The sequence below is a fragment of the Hyaena hyaena genome, unplaced genomic scaffold (assembly GCF_003009895.1).
Source record: "Hyaena hyaena isolate Hyena2069 unplaced genomic scaffold, ASM300989v1 scaffold_1279, whole genome shotgun sequence".
In the NCBI taxonomy this organism is placed as follows: Eukaryota; Metazoa; Chordata; class Mammalia; order Carnivora; family Hyaenidae; genus Hyaena; species Hyaena hyaena.
In genome coordinates, this window is record NW_024081909.1 from 378,479 (window position 1) to 406,301 (window position 27,823).

The following is a 27,823-nucleotide window of genomic DNA, read 5'->3' on the forward strand; positions in this document are numbered from 1 at the left end:
AGTTTCATCATGGAGGAATTCCGAGTACAAAGGATCAGAAAAGGCTCAAATAAATTTATCAGGGCAGTTCTGAAGAAAGGACATATAACAGGAACTTCCAAAGAAGTAAGGAAATGGGGCGCCTGGGTGGCTTAGTCGGTTAAGCGTCCGACTTTCGCTTGGGTCATGATCTCGCGGTTCGTGGGTTCGAGCCCCGCGTCGGGCTCTGTGCTGACAGCCAGCTCAGAGCCTGGAGCCTGTTTCAGAGTCTGTGATTCCCTCTCTCTCTGACCCTCCCCTGCTCATGCTGTCTCTATCTCTCTCCTAGAAATAAATAAAAACATTAAAAAAAAAAAAAAAAAAAACAAAGAAGTAAGGAAACTAGATGATGAAGAGGGCTTCCTCCATTTCTATTGATTTGGGAAGAGTCCAGACGATCTCCTTCCAATCCCAGCCCAGACCTCTGGTGCTGCCAACTTTCAGAACAACAGCTGTTCCAGTTTGCTTAACCTAGCTCTAAGTCCAGAGCAAGTAGTGAAAAATTCTTTCCCACTTGGTTTGTTTCAGATTCAAAGACCTTGTATTTCAAGATGAAGAGATATAACCAGAGAGATTCAATAGATACACTGATATACACAAGGGTTCACATAAAAATGCACATACAAGTATAAGTATTTGCACATGCACACACTTGTTTTAACAAACAAGAGAGAAAACGCCCTGCAGTACTAAGCACCACCAGAGGCTACAGTGGTTCTTGGAGCTGGTTTCTACAATTTCCATATCCCGCTGGGAATTTCAAGGTCAAGTGCCCCTGGCGGACACTTAGGAGAAACAGCTACAGACCAGTAATGTGATAAAGGGTAAAGGCTGTTGAATTAAAAACCTCTCAGCCTGTGAGAAAGCCATGTTTGGTCTGGATGAAGGCAGAAGTCATTGCTCCTTGAAGGTAAGAACTGATCCTGTCTTATGAGCAAGATTAATTCTGGAATCCACTCCACAGCATCTGACAGAAGAGTGCGAAACCTCTTATGTGAAAACCTTATTTCAAAAATGGGGAAATTGTATTTCAAAATGCTTTCCTCCCACCAGAAGAGGGCACTCTGATATTCCCACAACAGAGCTGAATGGGGATGGCTGGAGGCTACACTGAGATCTTCCCACTAGAACCCCTGAAGTTGCTTTCTTTAACTGTAGTGCAATGCTGTGTCGTGGTCCAGTGAAAGGGAAACCAACAAGGGTAGCTGTGCTTGGTCTCTTGCGAGAGTTCTTAGCAGAGGCAGAAGGCCTATTCACTGATAGCTGTCCCTTCAAAGAAAGCCTTTAGCTATTTAACATGATATTCGTTTATTTTCCACTGAAGGGAAAGGAATAGAGGACAGAGACCTGTTGAAAATGTGATATTGAGGGTGCAGCATGGGTTACGAAAAGGCAAGAGACCCAAGTTCATGGTCTAGGATTGTGACCTCAGGCAAATCATTTATCCTCTTTGAGTCTTAAATTTCCTCTTCACAAGGTCTGGGTAAGAATTAAAATGATACAATGTATATAAGCATAATAGAAAAATTGCTAAAGAAATCTAAGATAGGGCTTAAAAAGCATTTTGTCAGCCTCCCTCACACTCCCAACCGAAAAGTAAAGCTGTTTATAGGAAGAATGAGCGCAGGAGACAGAGGTAAGCACTTTGTGTCTCAAAGGCATGTGAGTGGCAAGTATAATGCTAGTTTCAGAGGGAAGGGAAAAAAAAAGAAGAAAGAAAAAAAAACGAACCCAAGGAACCCAATAAGGGATGTGGCTTCCCAGGGAAGGGAGGGGGCAACCAACCTCACCTCTCACGAGGTCAGCTTCAGCACCCCTGGAAAACAACAGTCAGGGCTCTGCTCTTTTCTTGTGATGGTTTGACAGCTGGGGACAGAGCCAATCCAGGAACTCTCCTACCCTTTCCGGCTCTACAGCACAAGTCCTTCAGCAGTGTTTGCTCTTCCCAGTACCCAAGACCTCCTCACTCTTTATTCTCTTACCTGAGTACTGCTGTGGCATCTGTGGCGGACTGCAGGGAGAGGGAGACTGAGGCATCTGGTACTGCTCAGAGCCGGGAGGCTGCAGAAACCCCACAGAAGGGCTGGGGGGTGGAGAAGAGAGCAGGGTTAAAGTGGCAGTGGGAGGAACACGGCTCCTGGCAAACAGCTGCTGCTTCCCAGGCCTCCCCTGTGGGAAGCAGAGGCAGCTCCCAGCCATTCCCAGACCAATTTGCCATGCAATTTCTAAAATCACTCATCAGTTCAAAGTTAATTATATATATTTGTACTTGATCATCTTTCAATTAGGAAGCTGCTAATCAGTGCTACAGATGGAATGTTAGTGACACATGCTCTTCTCAACAGTATGGAAACACCAGCACATACACGTGCACACATGCGCGCACTCACACGCGCGCGCTCTCTCTCTGAGAAACACAAAGTACCAGAAACAGACACACAGTGCTCTGAGAAGGGTGGGCAAAAAAGAACTAAGGAGATGTTGATTTAGGATGTTTATGTAACAGCTGAGTTACCTAAAGACAAGTGGGGAAACCCCCCCACAAGCTCAAGATAATGCGGATAATACACACAAAAAGAAGTGAACCTACACATTGAGAGAAATATATAGAAATACATACAGGCCCACACTTGACTTCTAGTCCCAGCTCTACTTCTAACTAGCTGGGTGACTTTGAGTATGTTTCTTAACCTCCCTAGCTGGAATTTTCTCATTTATAAAAGAAGGAAGAAAAATAAGACAAGGGGAGCAGACTAAGTATTTCTAAGGTTCCTTCTACCTCTAAAATTCTATCAGGAATGACCTATACTAAGATATATATATGTGTGTGTGTGTGTGTGTGTGTGTGTGTGTATATGTATATATATATAATAGATACACCACCATCTGAGATGCATCCATGGACCTAAATATAGTTACATAGAAAATTTACATATATACATATACTCCAATTTTCTTCTTTCAATGTTTTTAAAAAATTTCTTGAGAGAGAGAGAAAGAGAGAATGTGCGCATGCAGGGGAGAGGCAGAGAGAGAGAGAGGGGCAGGGAGAGAGATTCCCAAGCAGGCTCCGCACTGTCAGCTCAGAGTCCCACTTGAGGCTCGATCTCACGAACCGTGAAATCCTGACCTGAGCTGAGATCAAGTCAGGTGCTCAACCGACTGAGCCACCTAGCCACCAAATTGCAGTCTCTATCCTATAGTTCTAAATCCCACTGATTAGAAAAAACAAAAAATAGGGGACATGACAAAGTCTCTGTCTTTGAAGTAGGAATTTTTTTTCTGCTGATAACGTCTTATTCACATGTCAAATCAAAGAGCAGACAAGGAGAATGAATTTCCTCATATGCTACCTGCTTTAGGGGACACTGGATCTTTACCCTTGCCCTTCTTTTCTTAGCTCAGTGGAAATAGCCGCTGATCTATGGGAGATGTGCCCTGACTCTCTGGGGGTCCTCACCTAGTACCGTTCTGCTGAGCCGGTGGGATCATGCTGTAGTACACTGGCACGCCCCCTGCTGGGAGCGCCCCTTGCACAGACTGGCTCGCAGGGACCAGCATGGGTTGCTGGAAAGGCGGCTGGACCACATTCTGCGAGTCATTACCCACTGGGACCTGGGTAGAGACGAGAAGAGAATGACCACTTGTACTCCTAACGAGTTCATCCAGACAATGGCTGAATAAGTAAGTCATCGCTAGACTAGGACACTGACTTCCTTCCCTACCTTTAGAGACTCCTCCTACTCACCTCATCTGCCTAAAGAAAATGCATACAGAACTATCTCCATTTGAGCATCTGATGTAGAGAAAGGAGCCTGATTTCCTTTAGATCCTACTTTTCTGGGCCATTATACTCATTTGCATGGCTGTATAAAGACCAAACAATTAAAAGAAAGACTCTACCCAAGCTCTCTGGGCTTTCTCTCAGAGGAAAAACACCTACAAATTCTAGGGGAAAAGTGAAGAGTATTTTAGTATTGGAGTTGTCACACTGGATAACGTGGGAGACTGTCTTCCTTTTCCTCCTCCCAAGGACTGGGTGATCTCTCCCAGTACAGAATGCACCCACTTGGTAAGAAGGCAGTGGAGTGTACTGAACCACCAGGCCTTGCATCTGGGCCCCCATGCTGCTCCTCTGGTTGCTGAGCAGGCCCTGGCTCTGTGGCTGCTGGACCCCAATCATGCCTTGGTAAGCCGCCTGCTGCTGGTTAGGCATCATGGGCTGTAAACCTAGGGATGAGCAAGACACAGAAGACATTAGCCTGGTCTCAACGTTTAGGAGGTCATATTCTCTCAGTAACTTCCCTCCTCCTGGCTATTTTACCTTTTCTCTTTCTGAAGATCCTGGGCTGCTCCTGGGACTAATCATTTCTGCCGTTTTTTGTTTTGTTTTTTTTTAAACAAGGAAGGTACTACTCTCTTTCCCAGTCTCTGCCCTTCCCCTATTCACTGCCTTCTCACACCAGCAGTTCCTCTTACCAGGCTGCTGGGATGGCTGAGGCAGCTGTTGACCACGTTGGGGGCTGTAGGCCACCGGGTGAGAGAGAGGTCGGTATTGCTGGTTGGAGTTAGGATACTGTCCAGGGGGATAGTAAGAAACCTGGATCTATGGTGAGAGGAAAGAGATACGTGAGAGGGTCCCTTAAATTCAGCCCTAACATCCCCAACTATAAAATGCATCAGGGTAAATAGCCATAAATCTGTAGAGATATTCTGGACCTGCAACTGCAGAATTAATATACAAGTATGAAACAGAACTGAAGAGTATATGTTACAGAGAAAGACACCCTTCTGACTAGAAAGACAACTCTCAGGTGCAAGGTGGGGAAATGGAAGTGGGGATGGGTATGCCCTCAGCTCTGTCTAAACTAGAGGAAGAAAGAAGGCTCTAACAGTGGGGAGCTGAATTAGTGATTTAAGCCTGGAGCCCATGCTGCTCACCTGCTGAGGGGGCTGCATATAGCCCTGGGGCGGCAGGACTTGCTGAGTAGGCGGCGCATGGCTAGAGGGGGGATAGGTGGACGTGGGGAGGGGCTGTCCTGTAGAAGCCATGATGAAGCTAGTCTGCTGAGGGTGCTGGGAGATAAGCTGGGGCTGGAACAGAGCTGAGGATGGATCAGCTGCTTCGGTAGAACCTTGACGGCTAAGGCTCATTTGTCCAAAGGGGTTGCTGAGGTCATCTGCCTGTTGAGAGAGCAAGGGAGACTCAAGGACTGAGGTCATATCAAGCCCCAAGTCTTTGGCTTCAACACAAAAACAGACAGACAGATAGAGCAACCCTCTCTACAGCCTTCCTTCCTTACACCAATTTGGGACACTCCTGCCTCCATGCCCTAGGAGGCGCTTTTCAGCTCTAGGCCTCTGTCATGTGGTGTTTTAAACTGCTATGAACTGCGGGTGCCTGGCTGGCTCAGTCGGTGAAACGTGCAACTTCTGATCTCGGGGTTGTGAGTTCAAGCCCTACACTGGGTGTAGAGATTACTTAAAAATAAAATCTTAAAAAAAAACCCTGCTATGAAAGGAACAGCTGTATGAAGCCCAACCCCAGAACCAGACTCCTTCCCACATATGAGGTAACAATGGCCACTGAGACTCTGATCTTTATTAGAATTAGTCCTAGAGAGATGGGAGCAACAACACCTTCTCTCTATATATAGAAAAAACAGGACAAACTAATGGGTTACAAAGAAAAAGACTAAAAGTCCTTCTTTTTCAGTTTTCTGGTCTCCAACCATACAGAAGGCCCTATAGTGCCATAAAGCCCGTTTTTATAGTAACGGACCTCAATAAATAACACTGTGGATCAGGGATGGTTAGGTTCTCAAGGCTCCCAGCTCTGCCTATGCAGTGAAAGGACTGGTGGGCTCCCCCTCCTGCTGCTTATCTCCTTACTCCCTCCTCTAGAGGTCATTTCCACCTCTGTTTGCTGACACTTGCCTAGAGTTCTCCTGCCCTTCAGGAACTACTTCCAATTCTCACCTCTGAAAGGAGGCCAGGCTGCGTGGCCAAGGTGAAGGGCAAGGAGACTGACAGACTAGTCTGTAATTGCCTCCTCGCTCAGCCCTCTTCTCTAAGCAGTAAGAGGGACGGTGTTCTGCCTCTCACTTGTATGATAGGTTATAATTCGTTAGCTTCTTTGTTTTTTCTGCTTCCCGGACAGTAGTCCATACACACACACACACACACACACACACACACACACACGCAGAGCAGGACTTCTTTAGAAAAAGAAACTAGTAGAAAGAAAAGACAATGTTTTCCTGTGGTTTCACTTAATTTTCAGGAATCTGATCTTCAACTTAGCTGTTTTGCTACCATAGTGGGCAGAAATAGATGACAAGCGGGCTGGACTGCAGATAGTTTTGGGGTCTACATTCCAAAACTTCAGAATGGCAATAAAGGTGGAAGGAAAGAGGAGATTCTAGTGAAAAATTGGATGGGTGTGGGGCGCCTGGGAGGCTCAGCTGACTGAGTGGTTGACTCTTGGTTTCAGCTCAGGTCATGATCTCACAGTTCATGAGTTCAAGCCCCACACAGTGCGCAGCCTGCTTGGGATTCTCTGTCTCACTCTTTTTCTGCCCCTCTCTCACTCTCCCAAAATAAATAAACGTTTAAAAAAACCAAACAGGTGTGATTAATACAAAATTAAAAATAAACAGGGTTCTGGTAACCAAGATAAAAATTATCAACTATGGGGTACCTGGGTGGCTCAGTCAGTTAAGCATCTGACTCTTGATTTTGGCTCAGGTCATGATCTCATCAACATTATGGGACTGAGCCCCGAGTCAGCCTCCTCGCTGAGCATGGAGCCTGCCTGCGATTCTCTCTCGCCCTCTCTCTGCCCCTCCCCAGCTCATACTTTCTTTCTTTCTCAAAATAAATAAACATTTTTTAAAAAGATGTTAAGTTTAAAAAAAAAAAAGAAGTTATTAATTATGAGGTATCTCGGGTCTTCATAGGATTTGTAGTCAGGGTACAATTTAAACAGCATGTGCTATGCATTAGAAATTTTTTTTTTTTAAGTATAAAATAACAGTAACATAGGAGAACATTTTAAGTTTGGACCAGTGATACCAAACAAATTTGCAATTGTGTTTTGACCTTCAAAGGAAATGACAGAAAACCATCCTATACCGGGTAAACTGGGCTCTTCAGACATGTCCAGGGAGCAGAAGAGTTGACAGATGCACATAATAGAAAGACGAGGAGCCCAGGGTAGGGCAACATCCAATTTCGTACTTCTCCCGAAACTCAGGGGGACCAGTGCTCCTCTCTGTCTTACATTTAGGCATCTTTTGATGCCACAGTTCTGTGATGAGGCCACCAGAAAGGAATACAGCTCAGCCTATGCTGGCCCTTTGCTCAAGAAGATATGCCTTTTAACGTGGCCTTCCAGAAAGTGCAGCTACTTTGTCCCAGACGGACCCACAGACATACCACACATGGACACGACAAAAAGGGGAACGGAGTTTATACCATGTTGTACTGCTGGGGCGGAGAGACTGGCAGAAGGACTTGGGGACAGGAGCCTGGAGAGAACTGAACAGGCTGCGGAGAGGGCTGCAGAGCTGGGACTGGCTGTGGACCAGCAGAGAGGCATGTGGAACAGGGAAGAGAAGAGGGAAGTGCAGGGGGAGGCAGGGGGAGGGAGGGCAGAGGTGGGGCGGGAAAGGGGAGGAACAACAATGTTAATCATAAAAAAAATGTCACATGGAGAGCAAGGCTGCTGAGCAGACTGGAGACCAGGCCCAAGGCAGCCTGTGGCTTTTGCATCTCTGACAAATCCACGATCCTATCAGGAGAGACCTGCTGCAGTGTACACTCCACCCCATTAGCTACTCGGGACTCTACAGTTGTTGAGAGCAATCTTAGGACTCTCAGAGCCAGTGTGTCTGCTGCCTGATTCCAAACATGGCTTTTCCCACAGCATTTTTTCTGAACACACAATTCCTGGGGACCACGATCATAACGCTCCTTGAATGCCCACTTGAGAAGGGATTCCTGCTTTTGTAGGAGGGGTCATCCAAGGTCTGGCTCAGCTTTCCCGGCCAGCCACACTCCGGATTTCACACCACAGTTCTCCTGGAGGAAGAGTTCATTCACAAGGTTCGTCTCCCTCCCAAGGGTACAGAAGGAAAAAAGAGCCAGTTTATGGCTGGTTCCAGCTCTGTGATTGTTCTGTGCTCCTCCAGGCTGTGAGGGCAGTATGAAAAAATGCCCCCATAAGCAAGCAGGGAGGGAGGATTTGGAATAAAATATAAATAGCCTCGCTTTAGCTTTTGTTCTTTTAGTCCCTTCACTAGCCTCAAGCAGGAGGATTTGTTTATTAGGAACATGATGTGTGCTAAACCAACTAATGGGGAGTTATTTTTTTTCTCTCTTCTTCCCCTCCAGCCATTTCAATCACTTCTCCTGGAGAATCAGTTCTCCAGCCATAGCCCCCGGTGGTAGATGAGGTGGGAGAAAAGAAGCGAGGCTAGGAAGAGAGGGGGAAATAACATTTATATACATTGCCTCATTTACATACATATCTCATTACAGACTCACAATAATCCACAGGGAGAACAGGATTGCTTGTATTGGCAGTTAAGGTAGTAAGGCTCAGAGAAATTCAATCACACATCCAGGATCACACAGCTAATATGGCAGAGCTGGGAGGGGAACCTAGTTCTGCCTGACATATATTCTTCCCACTCCACTCTAACAGCAGGGAGCGGATGAAGGAAGATGTTAAACAGATTTATGTATTTTTTTGTTTATATGATTCATCTCCCCTCTTCCACATTTAGAGTATTAAGAGGTGTGGGGGGCCAAGGTGTCAATATCATCCCTTGCCATATACCTCTGGGGAGACTCTCTGACAGAGGGGACTAACAGTTCTGGAGGCAGAGTCTGGGAATGAGAAGGCCTCCAAAACAGAGAATGCTCCTGATAACCTGGACTTTATTGAAAATACAATGTAAGTCATCTTGGTTAGGAAAAAGTTGCTGAGAATCCACTGGGAGACTGAGGGAGACATTATTGCAGCCCTGACAAAGTCCCAGCTTTCTCGGCATGCCCACATTCCGCAAGCCAGTGGCATCTCAAGTGTAACGGCCAAGTTGCTCAGCCTGAGCTCCTTGTGCTGGTAGCTTTTAAATCTGTGTTCTAGTCCCTTGATCCTCTTCTGTCTCTTGGGGGAGGGTCTACTGTGCTTCAAATCTTACATCCTTTGAGGGGGAAGGGGCCCTAGGTACAGCTGCCTATTTTCATCACATTTCTTACACATTTGAGTAAAAAGTAAACAGGGAAGAAATGAGCCTCCTCTCTTAGGCCTCTTCTGGCTGAAGAAGGGTAGTGGTAAAAGGATGCATCTCAGTGGCTGTTTTTAGGTTCTTCTACCATTACCCTCAGCAGCAGTTCTCAGTCTCAAACTCCAAGGCTAGGGAGCTTCCAAGAACCATAAGGAAGCCAAAGACTGGCCATGAGGGACATGACTGCCACCTGCTGGTGAATTCTGGGCGAGATAGCTGGCTCTTGGCTGTCTGACTTGACTCCCAGAGGGCTCCTTTTCAAGTGGTCCACTCCACTTTAAGGTAAACACAGCAAAAGTTGGCCACTGGCCCTTTAAACTCTCAACCTCACCCCTCGATCTCACGTGCTCTACTGCACATGACAGGGAGGTCTGCTCTGACAGTGGAGGCATGCTAAGAAGGGAAAGTTTAACAGAGTTTAGCACGGTCCCCTGGCCTGGAACACAGAGCTTTTCTCACTAATTCTGTGAAAGGAAAACCTTTAGAGTAAGCACAGTGGTGCGCATGTGTGTGTGTATGTGCGCGTGCGCACATCCGTGTGTGGTTCCTTCCTTCATCCCTGTACTGTTGCATGCCACTTGAGAAACTAAACAATACATATGCTGGGGCTCAGCACCTTGAGTTTGGAGAGTCACCAGTGCTGAGAGACAGGGAAAAAAAGAAAGAAAAAGGCAGTAGGAAGAAGGGGATAAAGAAAGAGGGGGAAAAGTGGAGAGGAAAAAAAAGAAGCTATAAATAGTGGAGTGGCAGGGGCGTCTGGGTGGCTCAGTTTGTTAAGCGTCAACTTCTGCTCAAGTCATGATCTCATGGTTCGTTTGTGGGTTTGAGCCCCGCATTGGGCTCTGTGCTGACAGCTGAGAGCCCGGACCCTGTGTCTCCCTCGCTCCCTGCCCCTCCCCAACCATACGCTGTCTCTCTCTCAAAGATATATAAACATTAAAAAAATAAATAGTGGGGTGATGGTAGTATAATATCAGTCACCATCATAAGTGCTTCAGGGACACCAAAACTTAACCAGGATAAGATCTTTTAGTTTTGGAGTTTGTGATCATAATTAACCTTAAGAATAAATTTCTGAGGAAAAAGATCTCCAATCGACAGGGCCTAACCTAGTACTGTACACCTTGCAGGAGATCAGTCAATGTCAATGACTGACTCACAGAACCTCATGACCAGACGCAGGGCCAGAATCTGAGTAAAAGTTTGGGATTTAGGGCCAGACACCTAAACATTCTAACATTTTTTCAGTCCCAAATGCTTATTCTAGTGATTGCTGTATTGCTTTCCCACTCTTGTTGTCTGTTTCTAGATATGGATGGAAGGAGGAAGCAGATGAAGACTAAGAGGGAGAAAAAGGAGCAAGACTATTAAAAAATACATACATTTTAGAAAACTCAAATACTAGGACCTTAGAAAAATGAGGCACACACAGAAACACAGTAGGGGATACCCAGAGAGAAAGGTGTGCCCACTTACAGATCTGAATGAAGACACAAACCGAATGCACACACACGTGCCACACTTCAATACGGAGTGAGGTAAGCTGACATGAATGAGACTTATTGAGGTAGATGGTGGTAGAGCAAGAACGAAAGTTAGGACTACAGAGAAACTGATTTAGGGGCCAAGATAAAGGCCTAGAATGATCTGCATGTGGGTTACATTAAGACATGAAGCAGGGGGTTTCCTAGATCATTACAATATCAGAATGGGATAGGACTGGGCCAGCCTGGGCTCTTTCTAGTCTAGTTTCCAGTTCCTGGGGTATTAATGCTTGTGATTTGCTTCTTTTACCTACAGAAGAGACAGAGCTGAAGCCAAGCTGGACTGACTGAGCATGGAGATGAGGGAGCCTGGGAGGTGCAATGAGAAAAACTGCAGCAGTAGAAGGGCAGACATACGGGCTTTCTGACAGGCAGAGACCACCACTGGACATACCCTAGGACAGAGGATGGGCTCCACTCATGAGCAGCTCCCCTCAGAGTATCAGGGAGACCTGAACCTATAACACTGATCCAGTTTAGGACAGGATCGGATTCTGATGCTGAAGACTTGTGTGATCTCTACAGAAAGAAAACTTGCCTCAAGCCCTACTTGATATTAATATTTACCGGTCCAGCAACAGACGGAGAAAGAGCTCTTTCGTGGCATGGGAAATAAAGACAACCTCGGTGGATTTGTGCCTTATGGCATATGTATGGCAGGGGTCTTCAGTATATTTCCTTTTCTCACACCCCAATCCATAAATGTGTTTGTGGGTCAACAGTCACATGAACACATCCAGCTGGTTATGGTGGGAGCTGTGATTTTTTCAAGCTCCATATATGGATGCAGTGAATAAAATCGCCTTGCTAATTACACAGGATGTAGAGGGAGATGGGGAACAGCAGAAATGTGGGGTAAAAGATCCCACTGGCAATTCTCCGGAAGAAAAGGAAGAAACAGAAAGCAAAAAGCTCCCAGGCCGACTCTAAGAGCACTATGGCCAAAACCTCACCCTTACTCTTCTCTCCCCACAACTAACAAATAAGAAGCAGGGGAGGGAGTGGCAGGTCTCCAACAGCAGATCTTTCCTGCCACCCACAGCACAACAGACATGACTGTACTTCCAGAGCTTGCTGGAATCAGAGCGGAGGGGCTCTGGTGGTGACTCACCTGTGAGATCATGTGATTATTCAGGGGTGGCTGCTGCTGAGGCGTGGGTGGGAGAGCAGGAAGTGGCTGCGGCTGCGGCTGCGGCTGCGGCGGCTGCTGGGCAGTACAAGGGAGAAGGCCCCGGACAGACTGGGATGAGGTGACCTGGTTGCACACTTCTGGGGCACCTAGCGCCAAACCTAAGGCAAAGAGGAGACCCACCAAGAGTTGTAAGCACCACTGTGAACACGCCACCCTTGGACACGTAGGACTCTACTCCTTCCCTGCTGTTTCTCTTCACTGCCCTTCTGTCCATTCCCCCACTGTCTTGGGAAGATCCATGAGCGAGCACAGATATATTTCAGCCACTCTGCTGATGGAAGTCCTCATCTTAGCAGGTTTCTGTTCCCCAGGAACAGTAAACGCCATGCCTGCCAATACTTGATTTTGGAAGTGAACAAAACGTGAGGCTGACAAGGTACCTCAGCTGAAGTACCCAGCACCCGTCCAACATGACTAGACTGCTGAGAACATGAATGTCTGCTTCCTGGGAAGGTACAGATTCCCAGTTCTGTAAGAGATCTGGCTTGTCTTGGATTTCTCCTCAACTTGCAGCATTTCATAAGAGTTGCTGAGAAGGCAATCTTGCCTCTCCAAACACTTGCCTGTGCGCACACACATATGCACACTGTCACCCAACTATTCTTCCCATTTCCAGGCTCTCCAACTCATGCATGCATTCACACAAAATACTTCTACTGAGTATCTGATATTTGCTAGGCATAATGAACTGAGGACACAAAGGTGAAGAGAACACAGTCCTTGCCCTTAAGCAGCACAGGATCTTCCAAAAGGAGATGTACATTCACACAGGATTACGATCTGATAAGGACAAGGGATACATCAGTGATAGGAACAAAGTTATATGGAAGAAAAGATGAGAAAGCAGTAACTCACTTAAATAGGAAGTAGGAGGAGAAATGGATTTGCAGGATGAAGAGAAGGCTTGTTAGACCAAGAGGGGATGAAACTAATATCATATTCAAGAAATGGCTGGAGAGCCAGAGGAGAAAGGATATCTGGGAGTAAGACTGAGATAGCAAACTGGGGTCAGGAAGTAATGCTACATTAAGTCGTTTGGATTTTATTATGCCGGGAATGCAGAAACATGAATTTAAAAAAAATTTTTTTTGAATGCTTTATTTATTTTTGAGACAGACAGACAGAGCATGAGCTGGGGATGGGGAGAGAGAGAGAAGGAGACAGAATCTGAAGCAGGCTCTAGGATCTGAGCTGTTGGCATAAAGCCCAAAGCAGGGCTTGAACTCACGAACTGTGAGATCATGACCTGAGCCGAAGTTGGACGCTTAACCAACTGAGACACCCAGGCACCCCAAAACATGAATGTTTTTTAAGAGAGGACTGACACAATTAGATCCATGTTTCAGAGTGGTAAACTGGCTCTAAAAAGGGCTGAGGATGGGACAGGGGAACCAACTTGGGGTCTAGCATCATAACTAAAGAAAAGAAGATAAGGGCCTGGAGAAAGGCAGTGGTAGTGGGGTTACAGAGGAGGTAACAGAGAAGGCTATCAGAGACCTAACCGAGGCAGAATCTTCACCACTACTGATGTCTTCAAGGACAAAATTTACAGAACTTCTGTGATGAGATGCAAGGATTCTGTAGGGATGGGAGGAGAGGGACATAGCGGCCCACTGGGGATAAAAGAGCTAAATACCCCCTAAGAAAGTACAACAGGAATAAATGGAGAAGGCTATAAAGCACATCAGGAGAGCTAAGGGCGGTTGCAGGGCTGGCACGTGGACCAGATACTCCTTCTCAGGGACGGGATCCAGAGAAGTAGGCACAGCATCTCTTGAAGTTGTGGCCTAATGGTTAATCCCAATTCATCACACATAGCTCAACCCCAGCGGTTCCTTCTGCTCTACCAACCCGCTTTATAATCTCAGAGGCCACAGGATGAAAGCAGTATCATTCTCATCTTAGCATAGAACTTGAACCTGGGCTGACAGGGATGCCCAACCTTGGTCAGAAATAAGATAAAATAATCTAATCTCGACCTCTTATTTATTTATTTTTCCAGTTAGGAAAGAAAGGTTTGAAAGAAAATCAGAGAGGGGAATCAAAAAACTGTGGATCCAAGAATTCAACTTTCTCCTCATCTGGCTATGTTAGGTAGGACACTGTACTGCCAGAACTGTTTTGTTAGAAGTAAACATCAGTGATTTTTTTTTTAACATTTATTTATTCCTGAAAGACAGAGACAGAGCATGAGCGGGGGACGGGGGGGGGGGGGGGGGGGGGGAGGGAGGGGGGGGGGTGAGGGAGAGAGAGAGAGAGAGAGAGAGAGAGAGAGAGAGAGAGAGAACCCGAAGCAGGCTCCAAGCTCTGGGCTGTTAGCACAGAGCCCCACAGGGGGCTTGAACCCATGAACCATGAGATCATGACCTGACCCAAAGTCAGACACTTAAACGACTGAGCCACCAGGGCACCCCAAACATCAGTGATGTTTTACAGGACACAAACAAGAAATGATGAGCATGACACTGAAGGACAGCAGCTGTAGTACCTGGCCTGGAGATCCTTCCTGCACTGCCACCTTTACTGCTCCCAATGCTGTCCCCTCGGGTGAGGATAGAGATTCCGCTGAAGCTGCTGGCTTTGGTGACAGGAGGCCGCATACTCCGGACAGAGCCGTCAGAGTCGGTGCTGCTCCAAGGCCGTGGCTCCAGGGATTTGAGTTCGCTGTCTGTGCTGCTTTGGCGGCTGCTTGAGGTTCGGCTCAGTCCCTCACGGTTCCCCCTGCAGAGATCACAGTGGTCAGAGCACCCCCCACCTACCACTTCCAGCAGAAGGGCTAGGAGAGAGTTCATTTCTATTCTTTCAGTAACAAAAAAGGGGTGAGGGTTGGGAGGAGGATGGACACTGATTTCTTGTTAGTTGGTTGGCCAACCAAGACTTGCTGGGAGCAGACAGAACAAGATCCAGTACAGTAACAAGGAGCACAGAGGCAAATCTGGAAGACAGTGCGCTGGCAGCTAATTCAATAGGAGATCAGAGGTGGATGGGAAACCATATACATGATGCTGAGATTGGCTGTGGTCTCTTCCCCTGCCCCTGCAGGGATCCCATACATGCAGGAGGTAGTGGGGAGCAGAGGGGTACCACCTCCTTGTAGGAGTTCTTCAAACAAAAGGACTCCTAGAAGTACTGTTGCTAGAAGGCAGGGGTAGCCAATGACATGGATAAATATAACAGGTTTTCCACATAACATGTGTCAAAGCCAGCAGAGATACCATTTTTCCAGGAGTGGGAAGAAGAGTATAATACATTAACAGGGCACTCTGGAAAACTGTCTGATAGTCTAAAATTGACCCAACCTGTTCTGTGGAAATTCTATGTTGTTATCTGGGAATAACTGGTTCCAGGGTCTCTAAGGGCTAAAGTCTTCAACAATATCAAGTAAATATGCCCTTGGGACCCAGGATGGCAAGGAGCAGGGGGCTGACTGTGCCTATTTGCCACCATATTAATAATCCTATTGCCCCAGGCAAAGCACAAGGCTATTGAGAAAAGGGACTCCTCCTCTCTTATTTTGCTCTGGAAACATCAGAGTTATCCTGATATATATATATAAAATCACTGACTATGATTATAAACAGTTGTACTCAAGACTGGTGGGGTTGACCTAAAAATCCCAAGTCTTACTGAACCCTTACTGCTTCTTAATAAGCAACCAAGAAACAGGAATTTTCCTTTCATTATCTCCCACCCCCAACAAGTACTGAACTAAAGAAACCAAAGACAACAATGACAAAGATTTTGGTATATACACTGGGGAGCAGGTGAGCAAAAATCATAGTAGCTTGGGTTCCCTCCTTTTCACTACCACCTCACCTAAAGCAAATAGAAACCCCATCCCAATCCCCTTAGTTTCAAAGAGACACGAGGCTCAGAGTTATTCTAATAAAAAGAGGTAGTTTTCTTATGAGGGTAATATTAAAGAAAATACCTTTCTTTATTAGAATATCTGCTCCAAAGGTACTGTAGGGAAAATGGGCAAAAATAAAGACTAGGGTCACTATTTTAGCTTTTAGTCAAGGCAATCATGGTGGGCTAAGAACACACACACCGGCATAGCTGGTTAGGGATATGCCAATTCTTCTCTGAATCCCAAGTAGATGTATATATAACCTCAGTGCTTCTCTCTATATAAGTTAAGGGAACTGGAAAATAACCATCTCCCTAAAACTTTATCCCTTTCTCTTGGGAATGTCAAAAGTAGAATGGGAAACAAGAAAGAAATATAAATCAGGGGCTCTCCAGGAACAGAACTAAACCTGAAGTGAGAGCCAATAGCTCTGACTCAATGGACAAAGGCAAGTCTACTGAGAGGACTCAATAAAGATGTGTCTGTTTATGGGCAGGGGATATAGCAATGGATGAAGCTGCTCATTAGAGATGAGAGCTTGAATTTTACAAGACAAGTCCTAATGGACTTTTACACCTAAATCAAACACAGCACCATCTTTTAGGACAATTCTGCCATTTACTTTCTTTTTCTACCAGAGGTAAACAGTGAATGAGTCAACTTTAAACCAAACACCCTGGGAAGCCTGAGCCAAAGTGGCAGCACTTCTGTACTCGCCCAGTTCCCCCATGACGATGGCGGCCAATTGTTCAAAATGTGGCTAGTCTGATAATCTGGCTGGGTTAGTGCACTGCACCCCCAAGAGTTAGGGAATCGGAGTTGTGTATTGGCCAGCAAAGAGATCGGTTTTCCTTCTCTACAACTAAATCATGTCTTTCCACTTCACTAAACATTAAGGCAACTAGGGAAAGCTCCCAGACTCTGTTCTAAGCCCTGGCCTGGGCTATGTGTGTGCGTTGGAGAGATGCGGGTGCAGGACAGAGCATTCATACTTCATACCCCCGTAAAATCAAAGCTGACCTAGCTTTCACAAGTAGATTTATGATGGTGAGAAGTTCAGTTTATCAGGTCCGGGTAGTGGGTAGGGAGGTGACAGTAAATGTCAGTAATGGATTATTTATCAGGGAAATAGAATCTTCCAGAGAAGTAGGAACTTGCCCTAGTTATTGTCAAAGTGGATGATGGAATGTGGTGTATCAGTATTTGTTTCACACACTTGGGAAGAAAGGTATAAAGCAGTTAGAGACGACCAGCTTCTTATCACCAGAATTCTGGACTAGCACCCAAAGAGAAGAAGTTACCCCCTTGAGAGTCCATGGAATTGCATTTTAGATGTCCTAGATCTTTAACCAACACATAGTATGGAAAGCAGCAGCTTAAAAGGAGGTGTGGATAGGACAGGGTTATGCCTGCTCACTAGGTCCTTGGAGCTATTATCAGCACAGTTTGTTTGATGTTATTCAATGCTCCACAGCACTGATAGGGCATCATTCTTAGCAGTGAATGTAAATTAAGGCTCCTAATGGAACACTACTCAGAGAGGAAGGGGTGATGTTTGTAGAGAGTTGGGGTGGGGTGGGGTGGTATGCTGTGGTGTGGTGTGGTGTGGTGTGGTGTGGTGTGGTGTGGTGTGGTGTGGTGTGGTGAAAGAACACTGGACAAAGAGTCCCAGTTTTCCCACTAATAGCCATGTAAACTTAAGTTAGCCACTTAATTTCTCTGCTTTTGTCTTCTTTCTTCCATGTAAACCAGCTTACAAATCAGGACACTGAGACACCTGAATCAGATACAGTATACTTTGGCAACCGTAAAGGCCTGTGCTGCATAGAGGTTAGTTTAAAACTTCTGTTTATTACAGATATTCTGGGATGACTCATGACCTTGAAATATACAATATGTTAACAGGGATTTTTTTTTTTTTAAGGGGAAATCTATCTTGACCACCATGAACAATGCAGAGCCTTCACTGCCCAAGGGCTTTAGGATGGACCTTACGGTGGGATGGTCTAGGAAAAAGAGTTCAGAGATATGGAAAAGGAGATAATGTCCCACTCCAAGAATGAGAAATCTTGTGATCCAAATTTCTATGTGGTCTGACTAGCTTTAGAAAGGACAAGGACCAAGGGACAGTTCATTCACAGTTGAAGTGCTGTGAATGAGAGCTCTGACTAATCTGAGTTAGTTCATTCCCATCAAGCTTAGGATTCAAAAAGAAAGAAGCCCTTTGGAAAGGGTTAGACCTGAATCCTAGTATTAAATACTCAAGTTTTCTCTACTCTGTCGTTGTCCTATTGGTAAAATGGGAAGAATATACTTAAAATGAGTTGGTGCCAGATAGGGTCCTAATGAAGTGCTTCTCTCACCACCGCCTTGTGTGATCCTCTGGAGTAGGACTGAGAGACTGAAATGAAAGGGAGATTCTCATGATGGCTTTGTGGAAAATGGAGAATATTAGGCCCGAAGAAGTTAACGTAGCAGCTTTCACAAATGTTAACAGCAAGTCATGGACAGTCATATAAAAAAGACATACTCTAAGTCCATTCTAAGGCAGACAAGTCTTTTCTGGGGTCATCTTAGAGATTACATTGTCCCAAAGAGAAAACTGCATAGACAGAGATGTTTGTATGTGTTATTTGTGTGTGTGTGTGTGTGTGTGTGTACTATTCTTTCTTAAAGACATAAAACATTCCCTATGCTGGGTCAGGGGTAAGCTTTTCACATCTTTCATAGATTCAGGAAAGGTAGCCAGAAGATACCCATTCTTTTACCTTAATATAAATACATGTTGAAATCCTCCCCAAATGCCCAATTCCAACAACTTTTGGAAATGAGCAGTACCTGTCCCAGACACACCTATTTGGTCCCCTTCACCACCTATCCACGACTTAAAATGAAATCAGCAACAACAAAAATAAAGTTATTGAGCAGGAGCCATTTCTCTTTTAATCGGGAAAAATATCCAATGTTGCAAAAACCACAAATTGAATTATTCCACAAGCAGCCATGCATGGAGCAAACTCACTCCGCTGAAAAGATTACAGCAAAACAAAAACAAAAACAAAAAAAACAAACAACAAGGAGAGATATAGATCACACAGAGGTACCTAAAAATCTGCCTTCTCTTGTGAGAGCTAGAAGAAAAGGCTTCTTTGGAGAGTCTGTTGGTTAACATCAAAGAAAAGCATCATTACAGGATTATATTAACCTCACTGACAAAGCTCAATGAGAAGCAGGGAACATGCTAAGTGGTACTAACCTGATGTCATTTAGATATCCGTTCTGGCCAGTCTAGGTGAAGGGGAGAAAACGGAAAATAACTTATAAGAAAACAGCATGGCATAACCGAAAAGGGTGTCCGTGATGCTATGAATACCCAAGGTCCTCAAACCAAGCTCACCCCCCAACAGAGAGAGGGAGCAGGGACAGGATGACCCACACCCACACACCCAATCTGACCTCTCACCTTTAGTGGGAAAGAGCATTCAGTGTTTTTAGCCTTCCCACAGAGTGTTTAAAAAGAGACGCTGATAAAAGTGGGAGTATGGAAAGGAGGAAGAGGAAAGTATTAACCTATTATTTCCTTTTTAGTTCTAAATTTATTCTCTCTAGAGGTAAAGCGGAGCATAATAATTGGTGTGCTTGGTCCTAAAGAGTGTGATCAAGGGAAGGGAAAAGGGAGACAAGAGAAAAGAAATTTAGGTCTTTTCGGAAGTCATCCTCAATGACCGTTCCATTTCTATCCTCTACACTGGCCAAAATGAAAGACATTCTGACCTGAGACCCAAGGAGAGTAAGAAATTGGGGAAGCAGGTACTTTTTCAGAGCCTAGAAAAAATGAAAGAATGAAAAGCCTGAAACATTCCTTTTGGGGGTCATTTCCTGACAAAGCCACTGAGCTGAGTGAAGTGAGCATTATGATGCACTCCCAAGCCTTAGACAAGGTACCAAGTGTGCCCGGCTGCTGAGCAGAGTGGTCTCCGTGCAGAGCAGAGCCTGAGTGGGGCAGCTCTCCCAGCGCACAGCTCAGGCTCCAGAGAAGGCTGCAGCGGCAGCATTTCCATCCAAACACCCTTCTTGCCACCTCCCTTTCTTGTCGGCCTGCCTCTTCCTCCCATCTGCCTCTACCTACAACTGCACCCTTAACTGGCTCCCTCTGAGTGGCCAGGTTCCTCTCCACATGGGACTCTCTGGAGTATGGTGGGCTCTGGACCTGCTTCCTTGTCTAGATCTTCTGAGATTCCTTATGCTTCTAACACAGCAAGAGTTAGCCAAGTGCTGAAATGAACAGTGGTAAATCCACAAGGATTTAACAAAGAATACTTAAATGAGTAGAGGCTTGAGAGACTAGAAATCAGGACAAAAAAAGGAGGAAAGAGCTAACTGTGATTTTGTCATAGTTGTACACACATGTTCCAGTGTTGTTCCTAATTAGCCCCAATACCTTAGTAAAAGCTATTTGTGCTTTCAGAGGATCTATGGCTTTGCTAATGGCTGGCATGGTGGGACAGTCATTTGCCATGTGTCAGTGAAGCAGAGCAGCACATCACAGATAGCTATGCTATGATGTCACTGGTACTTCCTAATCTGAAGAGCCCAAAGCAGAGCAAGCTAGTGAAAGGTGGTTTACTTTAGGGGTTAAGAGCATGGTCTCTGGAGCCAGACTGCTTGGGCTCAAATATCAACCCTTTCACTACCTAGAGCTGTGATCTAAGAGTACTCAACCTTTCTATGCCTCAGTCCCTCATTTATAAAATGAGGAAAAAAACACAACCTACCTCATAGACCTAGTGTGAGGATTAAATTCATTTATGCAAAGTGCTAAGAACAGTGTCTCAAAGATAGTAAGCACTATATAAATGTTTGTTATTATCATCCACCAACCTGCTCTGTCCACAACTTAGGGTCATCGCCGGCCACAGCCATGTACAAGTGACCTCTCTCCTCTCATTCCACCCAACTGGTTTGCAGGTAAAGGCAGAGGACCCTCTTTGGGCTATGGTTGGATAATCTGGAGGACAGATTTTTTCTGACTCAGAATGGAAGTCTACATAACAGAAGGTAAGACGATTCCTTCTCCTTGGCCAGGAGGTTTGTTGTTTATCTGTCCCCACTGAGGATCCTTGGAACACTTGGGTCTCCTGAGACAATGGAACAAGTTCATAGAGGAGTTCAGTTTTCTTGAAGTCAGAGACAATATTTTTCTGATTTAGGTGATGATGGAAAGCTAAATGTACTTTTTGACTTGCTGACAGAGGGGAGAGTGGGGAAATGAGAGGAGAGTAGTGTGCATCGAAGTATATTGATTAGAACTGGCTATCTTTTGGCTACAAAGGTAGGCTGGCTCTTCCTCCTTTGTTTGCTAATTTGACTGTATTAGTGCTGCTATCTGGATCCTACATTTTCTGGAGATCTGTTCCTCTCTTGCTTATCTACAGCCTTTCCTGAATTTCTGCTGTACTTCTCTTCAGTCTTGTAGGCAAAGGCCATCAAATACAGGGGTACCAAGTATATTTAATATGGCCCACACTTCTTAAGAATAAAGTTGCCTAAGTGATCATGCTGCCTTCTGGCCCACAGAGTCCATCCTATTTTAAGAAGCAAGGTAGGAAATACAGGAAGAAAGAGACTTCCTGTTCAGATAGAGACAGGAGGGAATAGTAAGTGGTACCCTCTGTGCATGTGGGATGTGGAGCTCAGAGAATGGATGCCAGATCTGTGCTCTAACCACCACCAACATATGCTAAAAATGAGGCTGGCCAAACAAGATGGATGTATATAGGCTATGTGGACACTCTAAGTCTTCCACTTAGAAGCAAAGATGCCTAAAATGGAGAGTGGGCGTGAAAGAGGGGAAGTGGGAGAAGGGATTGACAGGCAAGAGTCAGGGCCCTTCCATAAGCCCTGCCAAAACCATTTCTATTTTCAGTCTAATCACATCTACCAAATTCAGCCATTCCATTTGTTCTCTTTGTATGCCATACAGCAAAATGTATTTAAAATAATACAAATAAAAATCTGCAGCTTCCCAGTAAGCCACATCTGAGAACCAAACTGGGGCTGGCTGATGTTGGTTAAAAAAAGACAACAACAAAACATTTATGGAGGGTTCATTCCAATCACAGTTCCAAAGATTAAGAGCTAAAAGCTATGGGCTAACAACTCTCAGAAGCTACACTTACCTCTCGGGCAAATATTCTCTCTCGGACCCTTTGATATTCCTCCTCTCTCTCTTCTATTGACTTGCTCCTCCTTCCATCCTGCAATGGAACTCTGATCTAGATCGATGAGCAGAATTAAGCTAGTTAAGTTCTCCTCGTACTGCAAGCTCACTGCACACCAGCAAGGAAGAGAAACCGGGAGAGTTTATAGTTGCCATCAAAAAAATGGAAAAAAAAAAAGAAATAAAATTTCCAGTGTTGGACAGGTTTCACTGGGTACATCTGACCATGCAGTTTGGGAGATCAGGTTTTCTGGATGATTGGAACCTCTTCATCTCCCCACCCCCACCCAGAGTGTCAAGAACAATAACTATTTATAAGGATTGGGTTGCTTCCTTTTAGTAATCAGGTACCAAGGATCAAGAGGATAGCCCAGGGAATAAACAATATTGCTTTGGAGGGGAAGAAAGGGATAGTAGGAAGCTAGCGAGGGAGAAGAAACGTATTTAGCAGAGTTGAATGTAGAGAAGAGTTTTACAGAACTAGCACCTGATATTATCCCTTCTTTACTCACTAATGCCATGGCCTGAAGATCCAAGTCACACACAGCTCAGCAAAGAGGGCCTTGGGAATGAAATCCAATGAAGCTAACCTCAAAGCTTAAGCATTTTTTCTCATTTTAGCTATAGCCACTGGAGGGAGGGAAAAGAGACAGAAATCACAGAAACAGAGAAGAAAGATAACAGAGCAACACAAAGAGGAGAAGAGAAAGAAAAGGGGAACACAACAGAAAGAAGGATGGGCAGGGAAAGGAAGAGACAAATAAGGTACGGTGGAGAGAAGAGACAAAGAGAGTGATAGAAAGGGAAAAGAAGGAAATGGAGGATAGAGAACTTTCAATTCTCTGAAAAATGTAAAGAAGGTGATGAGGTATGACTGGGCAGATCACCACCTCTGGCTAGCCCCCCACCCAACTCTCCGCCATTGTTTTCCTCTCTTGGCCTGTTGAGTTGTGAACACTGTCCTGGGTAGGGTGCTGTATACAGTATCCTTTTCCATACTGCTCTTGAAGGCAAGATGTTCTGAGGGAGATACCCCATCAAATGAATGTCATCAGTTATAAAAGATTCTGACCTTTAATCCAGAGGCTCTGAAAGCTTCAGATGATGCAACCAAGAAGGCTGCTGCTCTATGCTGATCTTCACCCATCTCCACAGGTAGGTATAACTCCAGGAGTACCAACTTTTGACTAGATTGAACCCTCACTAGCATTAAGAACCTACATCCTACTAAATGTCTTTTTATAAATCCCATTCCAAGAAGACGTAGGACCTCAAGTACCCCTAGCACCAGTGAACCAGGGACAGAGCAGAAAAAGTGTAACGGACTTTGAGGTCAGGTAGAATTTCAGCTCTGTCACTTCTGAATAATGTTATTTCAGGCAAGTAAACTTAACATCTCTTAGCCTCAGTTTCCTCATATTTAAGAAATACAAGGCACTGATAACCTCCATGTATACTGGGTTATGGAGAGGATTAAAAGAGGTAATGCACATAATGTGTTTATAATAGAATCTAGTTCAGGGAAACACTCAAAAGAAATAACAATTAATGTATTTATTATTAATATCATGACAGAAAATGCGTAGAGCCTACCCTACTACGGATCAAGCCTGATGCTGAGAGATGAAAAGTTCATAATATGGACAGATTCCACTCCGCCCCAATGTGCTTCTCGGCCTGAATAATTCCTGATCCACAGAAAAAGGGTTTTGGGAAAATGGAGAGAAGGGCATCAGGATGGAAAGGCTCTTTCTTGTTTTTAAAATTTTGTCTTTTTAGAATATTTTATTGTTTTCAATCAGACCCAGCGTGTTTGTACACAAAAGATAATGGCGTTTTTCTCAAAAGAACTCCCTCAAATACTCAGCAAGCAGGAAAAGTCCTGGTCTCAAGACCATACAGTATCCCAAGAATATTAATTTTGACTCTAGAGGCAAGATATTATTATAGTCATCATTAATTAGCAAGATTCATATTGGCTCTACCCAACCATGCTCTTCAAACCTTAATTCTGGTTCTCCATCTAACCTCCTTTGGAGGTCAAACAGAGACTGGCTGGATCTAAACACTGTATCTGGCTGGGAAAACTAATCCCCAAACAAAAACTTAGTATTGAAGGGTAGGCTAGGAGTCAAGGCAACAGCCAGGTCCATGAGTGAAGCGACAGGGCAGACTGTTCATGTTTTATTCCCAGAGGAATGGATTAAAAAGGGGATAGTGCCTGAGAATCCCAGCGTCAAATGTCAAGTCAACTCACTCACCTTGGTGGAAGGAGTTGGGAAAATAAGGAGTTTGCAGAAAGGGATCAGAAACGTCTTTATAAGTGGGTAAATTACATCACAACTTTGCCAGTCCAAGGCTAGCCCTGAGCTAGGATAAGACAGAAGTGGGATAAAGTAACTTTTAACGGTTCCCAAAGAAACTCCTAACTATTAAAGAAAAAAAAGAATGAAGCCATCAGCTGAATCAAGGCTGAAGCAGGGAGGGACCTTGCTTTGCCCCCAAATGACCTAGAGTTAGAAGTCAGTGGCAGAACCAGGGAGTTCCAGGCCAAATGAGGAAACCCAGCAAAACTCAGCACCATGTCTCTCTGGGGCTAAGAGGGTGGCATTCAGCTCAACAAACGTAGTCAGTCCTCAAAATTAAGCCACAGCCAACTCAGTAGAACTCAATACATTTTTCCATACTAAGATATTTAAAGTTTTCTTTATCCCACAAAAATCCTTCTCCCCTCCCAGTTTCTCTTACTGCAATCTCTCTGTATAGGCCCACCCCTTTCCATTCTTCACCTGGTTATCATCTCGGTCCATACTGGCATCATCTCTCTTGAGAATGAATCTCTGCTGAAATTCTGTATTCTTCTCATCCTTTATATGTTCTGAGAATCTCTGTTCAGGGCTGGATTGGGAGAGGAAGGAAGGAAAAAGACCCTTTGGTTAGGAAGCGGATCTTCTAGTATAGTACTCTTAAATTCCACAACTCTCCCTCAGGGGGTTTCTGGAGTCCTGCATCCCAAGTTACAGTGAAATTCTCAAGGTCTATTCTTTGTAAGTTGTCTTCCTCCAAAGTTATACCTGTCCCATCAATAAAGGTGAAGAGAGGCCACGGGCCAGTCTTCACAAAACACAAGTGCCCCTAGAATCTATCTCCAAGTCCCCACAAAGAGTAGGAATTGATAATAGATCCCTCCACATTGTCCCCTCCCCAGAAAGAGACATCCTGATCCTACACCTTACTCTTCCACCCTAGAGGCTATCCCAGGAAAGTCTTCCGATCTGTGGTTTCCTCCCTTACATTCTTGTGTTACTGGTTTTGTTGATGATGACAGCTTTTCCAGTTTGATCAACATTGTGGTCCATCCCAAAATAGGCAGCTACCCGGTGTAATAGCATCCGGTGATATGAGGTCATCTGAGGGAACTTCTTGAACTGGTTACTGAAGGGAAACCAGGAAGCAGGGAAGTGAAATAAGGATAAACAACAGCAATAATGACCAATTGTAATTTTTCTTTCAAGTGTCTAAAATGGAGAATTTCTTAAGAGGAACAGACTTTTTTAAAAGGAAGATAGATCCTTACTCAGTGGGAACCAAAAAGGTTCTCTTAGTTTATCTATAGCATTTTATAGATCATTCTGATCCACTACCCTTATTAAGAGTATTCCTAGGTGTCCCCCCCGCCCCCAACCTGGATGATATTCTACAAAGAAAAAAGGGAGAAACTGAAGAATAATTAAATATGGGACAAGGGCTAGCCACTGAAAAGATATATTTTTTTTAATTTTTAATGTTTTATTTATTTCTGAGAGAGAGACAGCGTGAGCAGGGGAGGGTCAGAGAGAGAGGGAGACACAGAATCTGAAGCAGGCTCCAGGCTCTGAGCTAGCTGTTAGCACAGAGCCCGACGTGGGGCTTGAACCCATGAACCATGAGATCATGACTGGAGCCAAAGTTGGACACTTAACCGACTGAGCCACCCAGGTGCCCCAGTATTCTTTTCAACTCAAGTCTATGCAATAACTTAAAACCTCACTTGGTTTTCACACATATACTTTTTAATTCATTCTACTTTTCCCCAATTTCTTTGGGTTCCTAGTGAGTACTTACTTCAAAATTCAGACTTCAAGGGAAAGATGAAAGAGGGATATCCTAAAGTTGTACCTAAATTTCTTTTCAGTGCCCCCTCCCACCTTTAAATGTGTATTTCATTCAAGTAACTTACTTGTTGTCATTAATAAATTCCAGAATCTCCTGTTCTAATTTTAGCAGCATCATTCTGTCCCTGTTTAGAAAAGATTAAAACAAAACAAAACAAAAGGCAGCCCTCCCATAGACATTGAAAGCATTGAAACCTGCATACTACAGAAGCTGAAGGGAGGAATAGATCCAGCCCCCAATAGCGACCAGCAATGTGAACGGACCTCATGGGCCTGTCTTACATTACTTTAAAAAAGAAAAACAATCGAGTAGAAAAACAATCATTTTGCAGATCCTCCTAATCCTGTACTCTGTTTTCCTTATCAGAAACCTAATTCTGCTGGCAGCTATGTTCATTTAAACACATACTTTATACTTACAAATCTAATCAGTAGTCCACATTCCATCTGGTTACAGACGTGTATTTAGTTTATATACATATCAATTTTTTTTCTCGTATTTTAGATCATACTCCCAAGCCTTTAGATTTTTTGTCTCTGCATTCTCCTTCCCCGGAATTTGTCTCAACTCTTCTGAAAGCAGACACCTCAACACGAAGGTACTATGAATCCCTTAGAGATTATAAAACTACACTGGAGGGAAATGGTGGGGGTGGGGTGGGGATCCTAGATTTGAATAATAGAAAAATTCTGAGAAGCTGCTTAGCCTCTTAGGTATTCTGCTGGGCCCTGCTATCCCCCTTCCATCAAATAATGTGTTTACCTTGGATTCTTTTTCAGTGTATTTACAAGAAATTCATGTAGGTCTATTCCAGTGGAGTCTGTATATTCTTGGCTGGAGTCTAAAACCACCACGACAAAAGAAATGTAAAATAAATGAAACCATCTTGCATGAAATCAAATCATAAGCAGAAGCCTACAACCCAATGAGGGCTTTAGCTTAAAAACAAGAATGATGTTTGATTTGCTAGCTCCTGCCCCCAACTCCCCACGACAATGATGAAAGGTAGAATCTGGGTCACAGTGTTGCATCGGTATTACATTGAAAAGTACTTTACTATAATTAAAATTTGCTGAATGTTTTAACCAGGACAAAGCGGATTTTATTCTAGCTAAAGAAAATAATTTCCAGGTAAGAGCAGCTGGGGCTGAATTTTCCAGAATCTCAGCAAACAGGTTTGTCAAATGTTATTTAATATTTATTTATTTACAAAAATTTAATCCCAAGATTGCCTTTTTCCTCTCAACTTCTATGGGCCAGGTCTTTTTGCTACCAGTCCAAGAGTTTAAAACCAAAGACAGCTTAATAATTAGATACAAACCTGATTTAAAAAAAAAATCACTCTAAGCATCCCTAAACCAAAATATAAATGGTATCTGGAGGATCTGCTACTAGTGATGAATCATGTCACTACTTATTCCAGAGCAGAAACAGAATCAGAATTAACTATAATGACTTCTTAGAGATAGTGCCAACATTAACGGAGTAGCTCTCTACAGCATGTTAGCCCCTAACATTTAGCCCCAGGGTTGGCTAAATCAGCAAAGAAAG

The 27,823-nt window shown here is 44.4% G+C and overlaps 1 protein-coding gene and 1 long non-coding RNA gene across 13 annotated transcripts in view; one reads left to right on the forward strand and one right to left on the reverse strand.

The window, feature by feature from the left end:
• R3HDM2 (R3H domain containing 2) overlaps positions 1-27,823 on the reverse strand; it is a 55,688-nt gene that overhangs the window by 7,567 nt on the left and 20,298 nt on the right. For 2 of the 12 annotated variants that reach the window (XM_039223111.1, XM_039223110.1), the window contains exons 6-20: positions 27,035-27,113; positions 26,337-26,396; positions 25,412-25,552; positions 24,907-25,015; positions 22,077-22,172; positions 19,154-19,185; positions 19,002-19,055; positions 14,536-14,768; positions 11,967-12,145; positions 7,495-7,596; positions 4,960-5,202; positions 4,498-4,624; positions 4,088-4,248; positions 3,479-3,633; positions 2,001-2,101 (exon numbers count right to left, since the gene is read on the reverse strand). In XM_039223111.1, the coding sequence (XP_039079042.1) occupies positions 2,001-2,101; positions 3,479-3,633; positions 4,088-4,248; positions 4,498-4,624; positions 4,960-5,202; positions 7,495-7,596; positions 11,967-12,145; positions 14,536-14,768; positions 19,002-19,055; positions 19,154-19,185; positions 22,077-22,172; positions 24,907-25,015; positions 25,412-25,552; positions 26,337-26,396; positions 27,035-27,113 (1,872 nt within the window). The remainder of the gene's footprint in view (positions 1-2,000; positions 2,102-3,478; positions 3,634-4,087; positions 4,249-4,497; positions 4,625-4,959; positions 5,203-7,494; positions 7,597-11,966; positions 12,146-14,535; positions 14,769-19,001; positions 19,056-19,153; positions 19,186-22,076; positions 22,173-24,906; positions 25,016-25,411; positions 25,553-26,336; positions 26,397-27,034; positions 27,114-27,823) is intronic. The other 10 variants (XM_039223112.1, XM_039223114.1, XM_039223115.1 and 7 more) reach the window with 10 other exon arrangements.
• LOC120224870 lies at positions 864-11,487 on the forward strand. The gene is made up of 2 exons (XR_005526686.1): positions 864-928; positions 11,112-11,487. It is a non-coding gene; the product is annotated as an uncharacterized LOC120224870 (long non-coding RNA).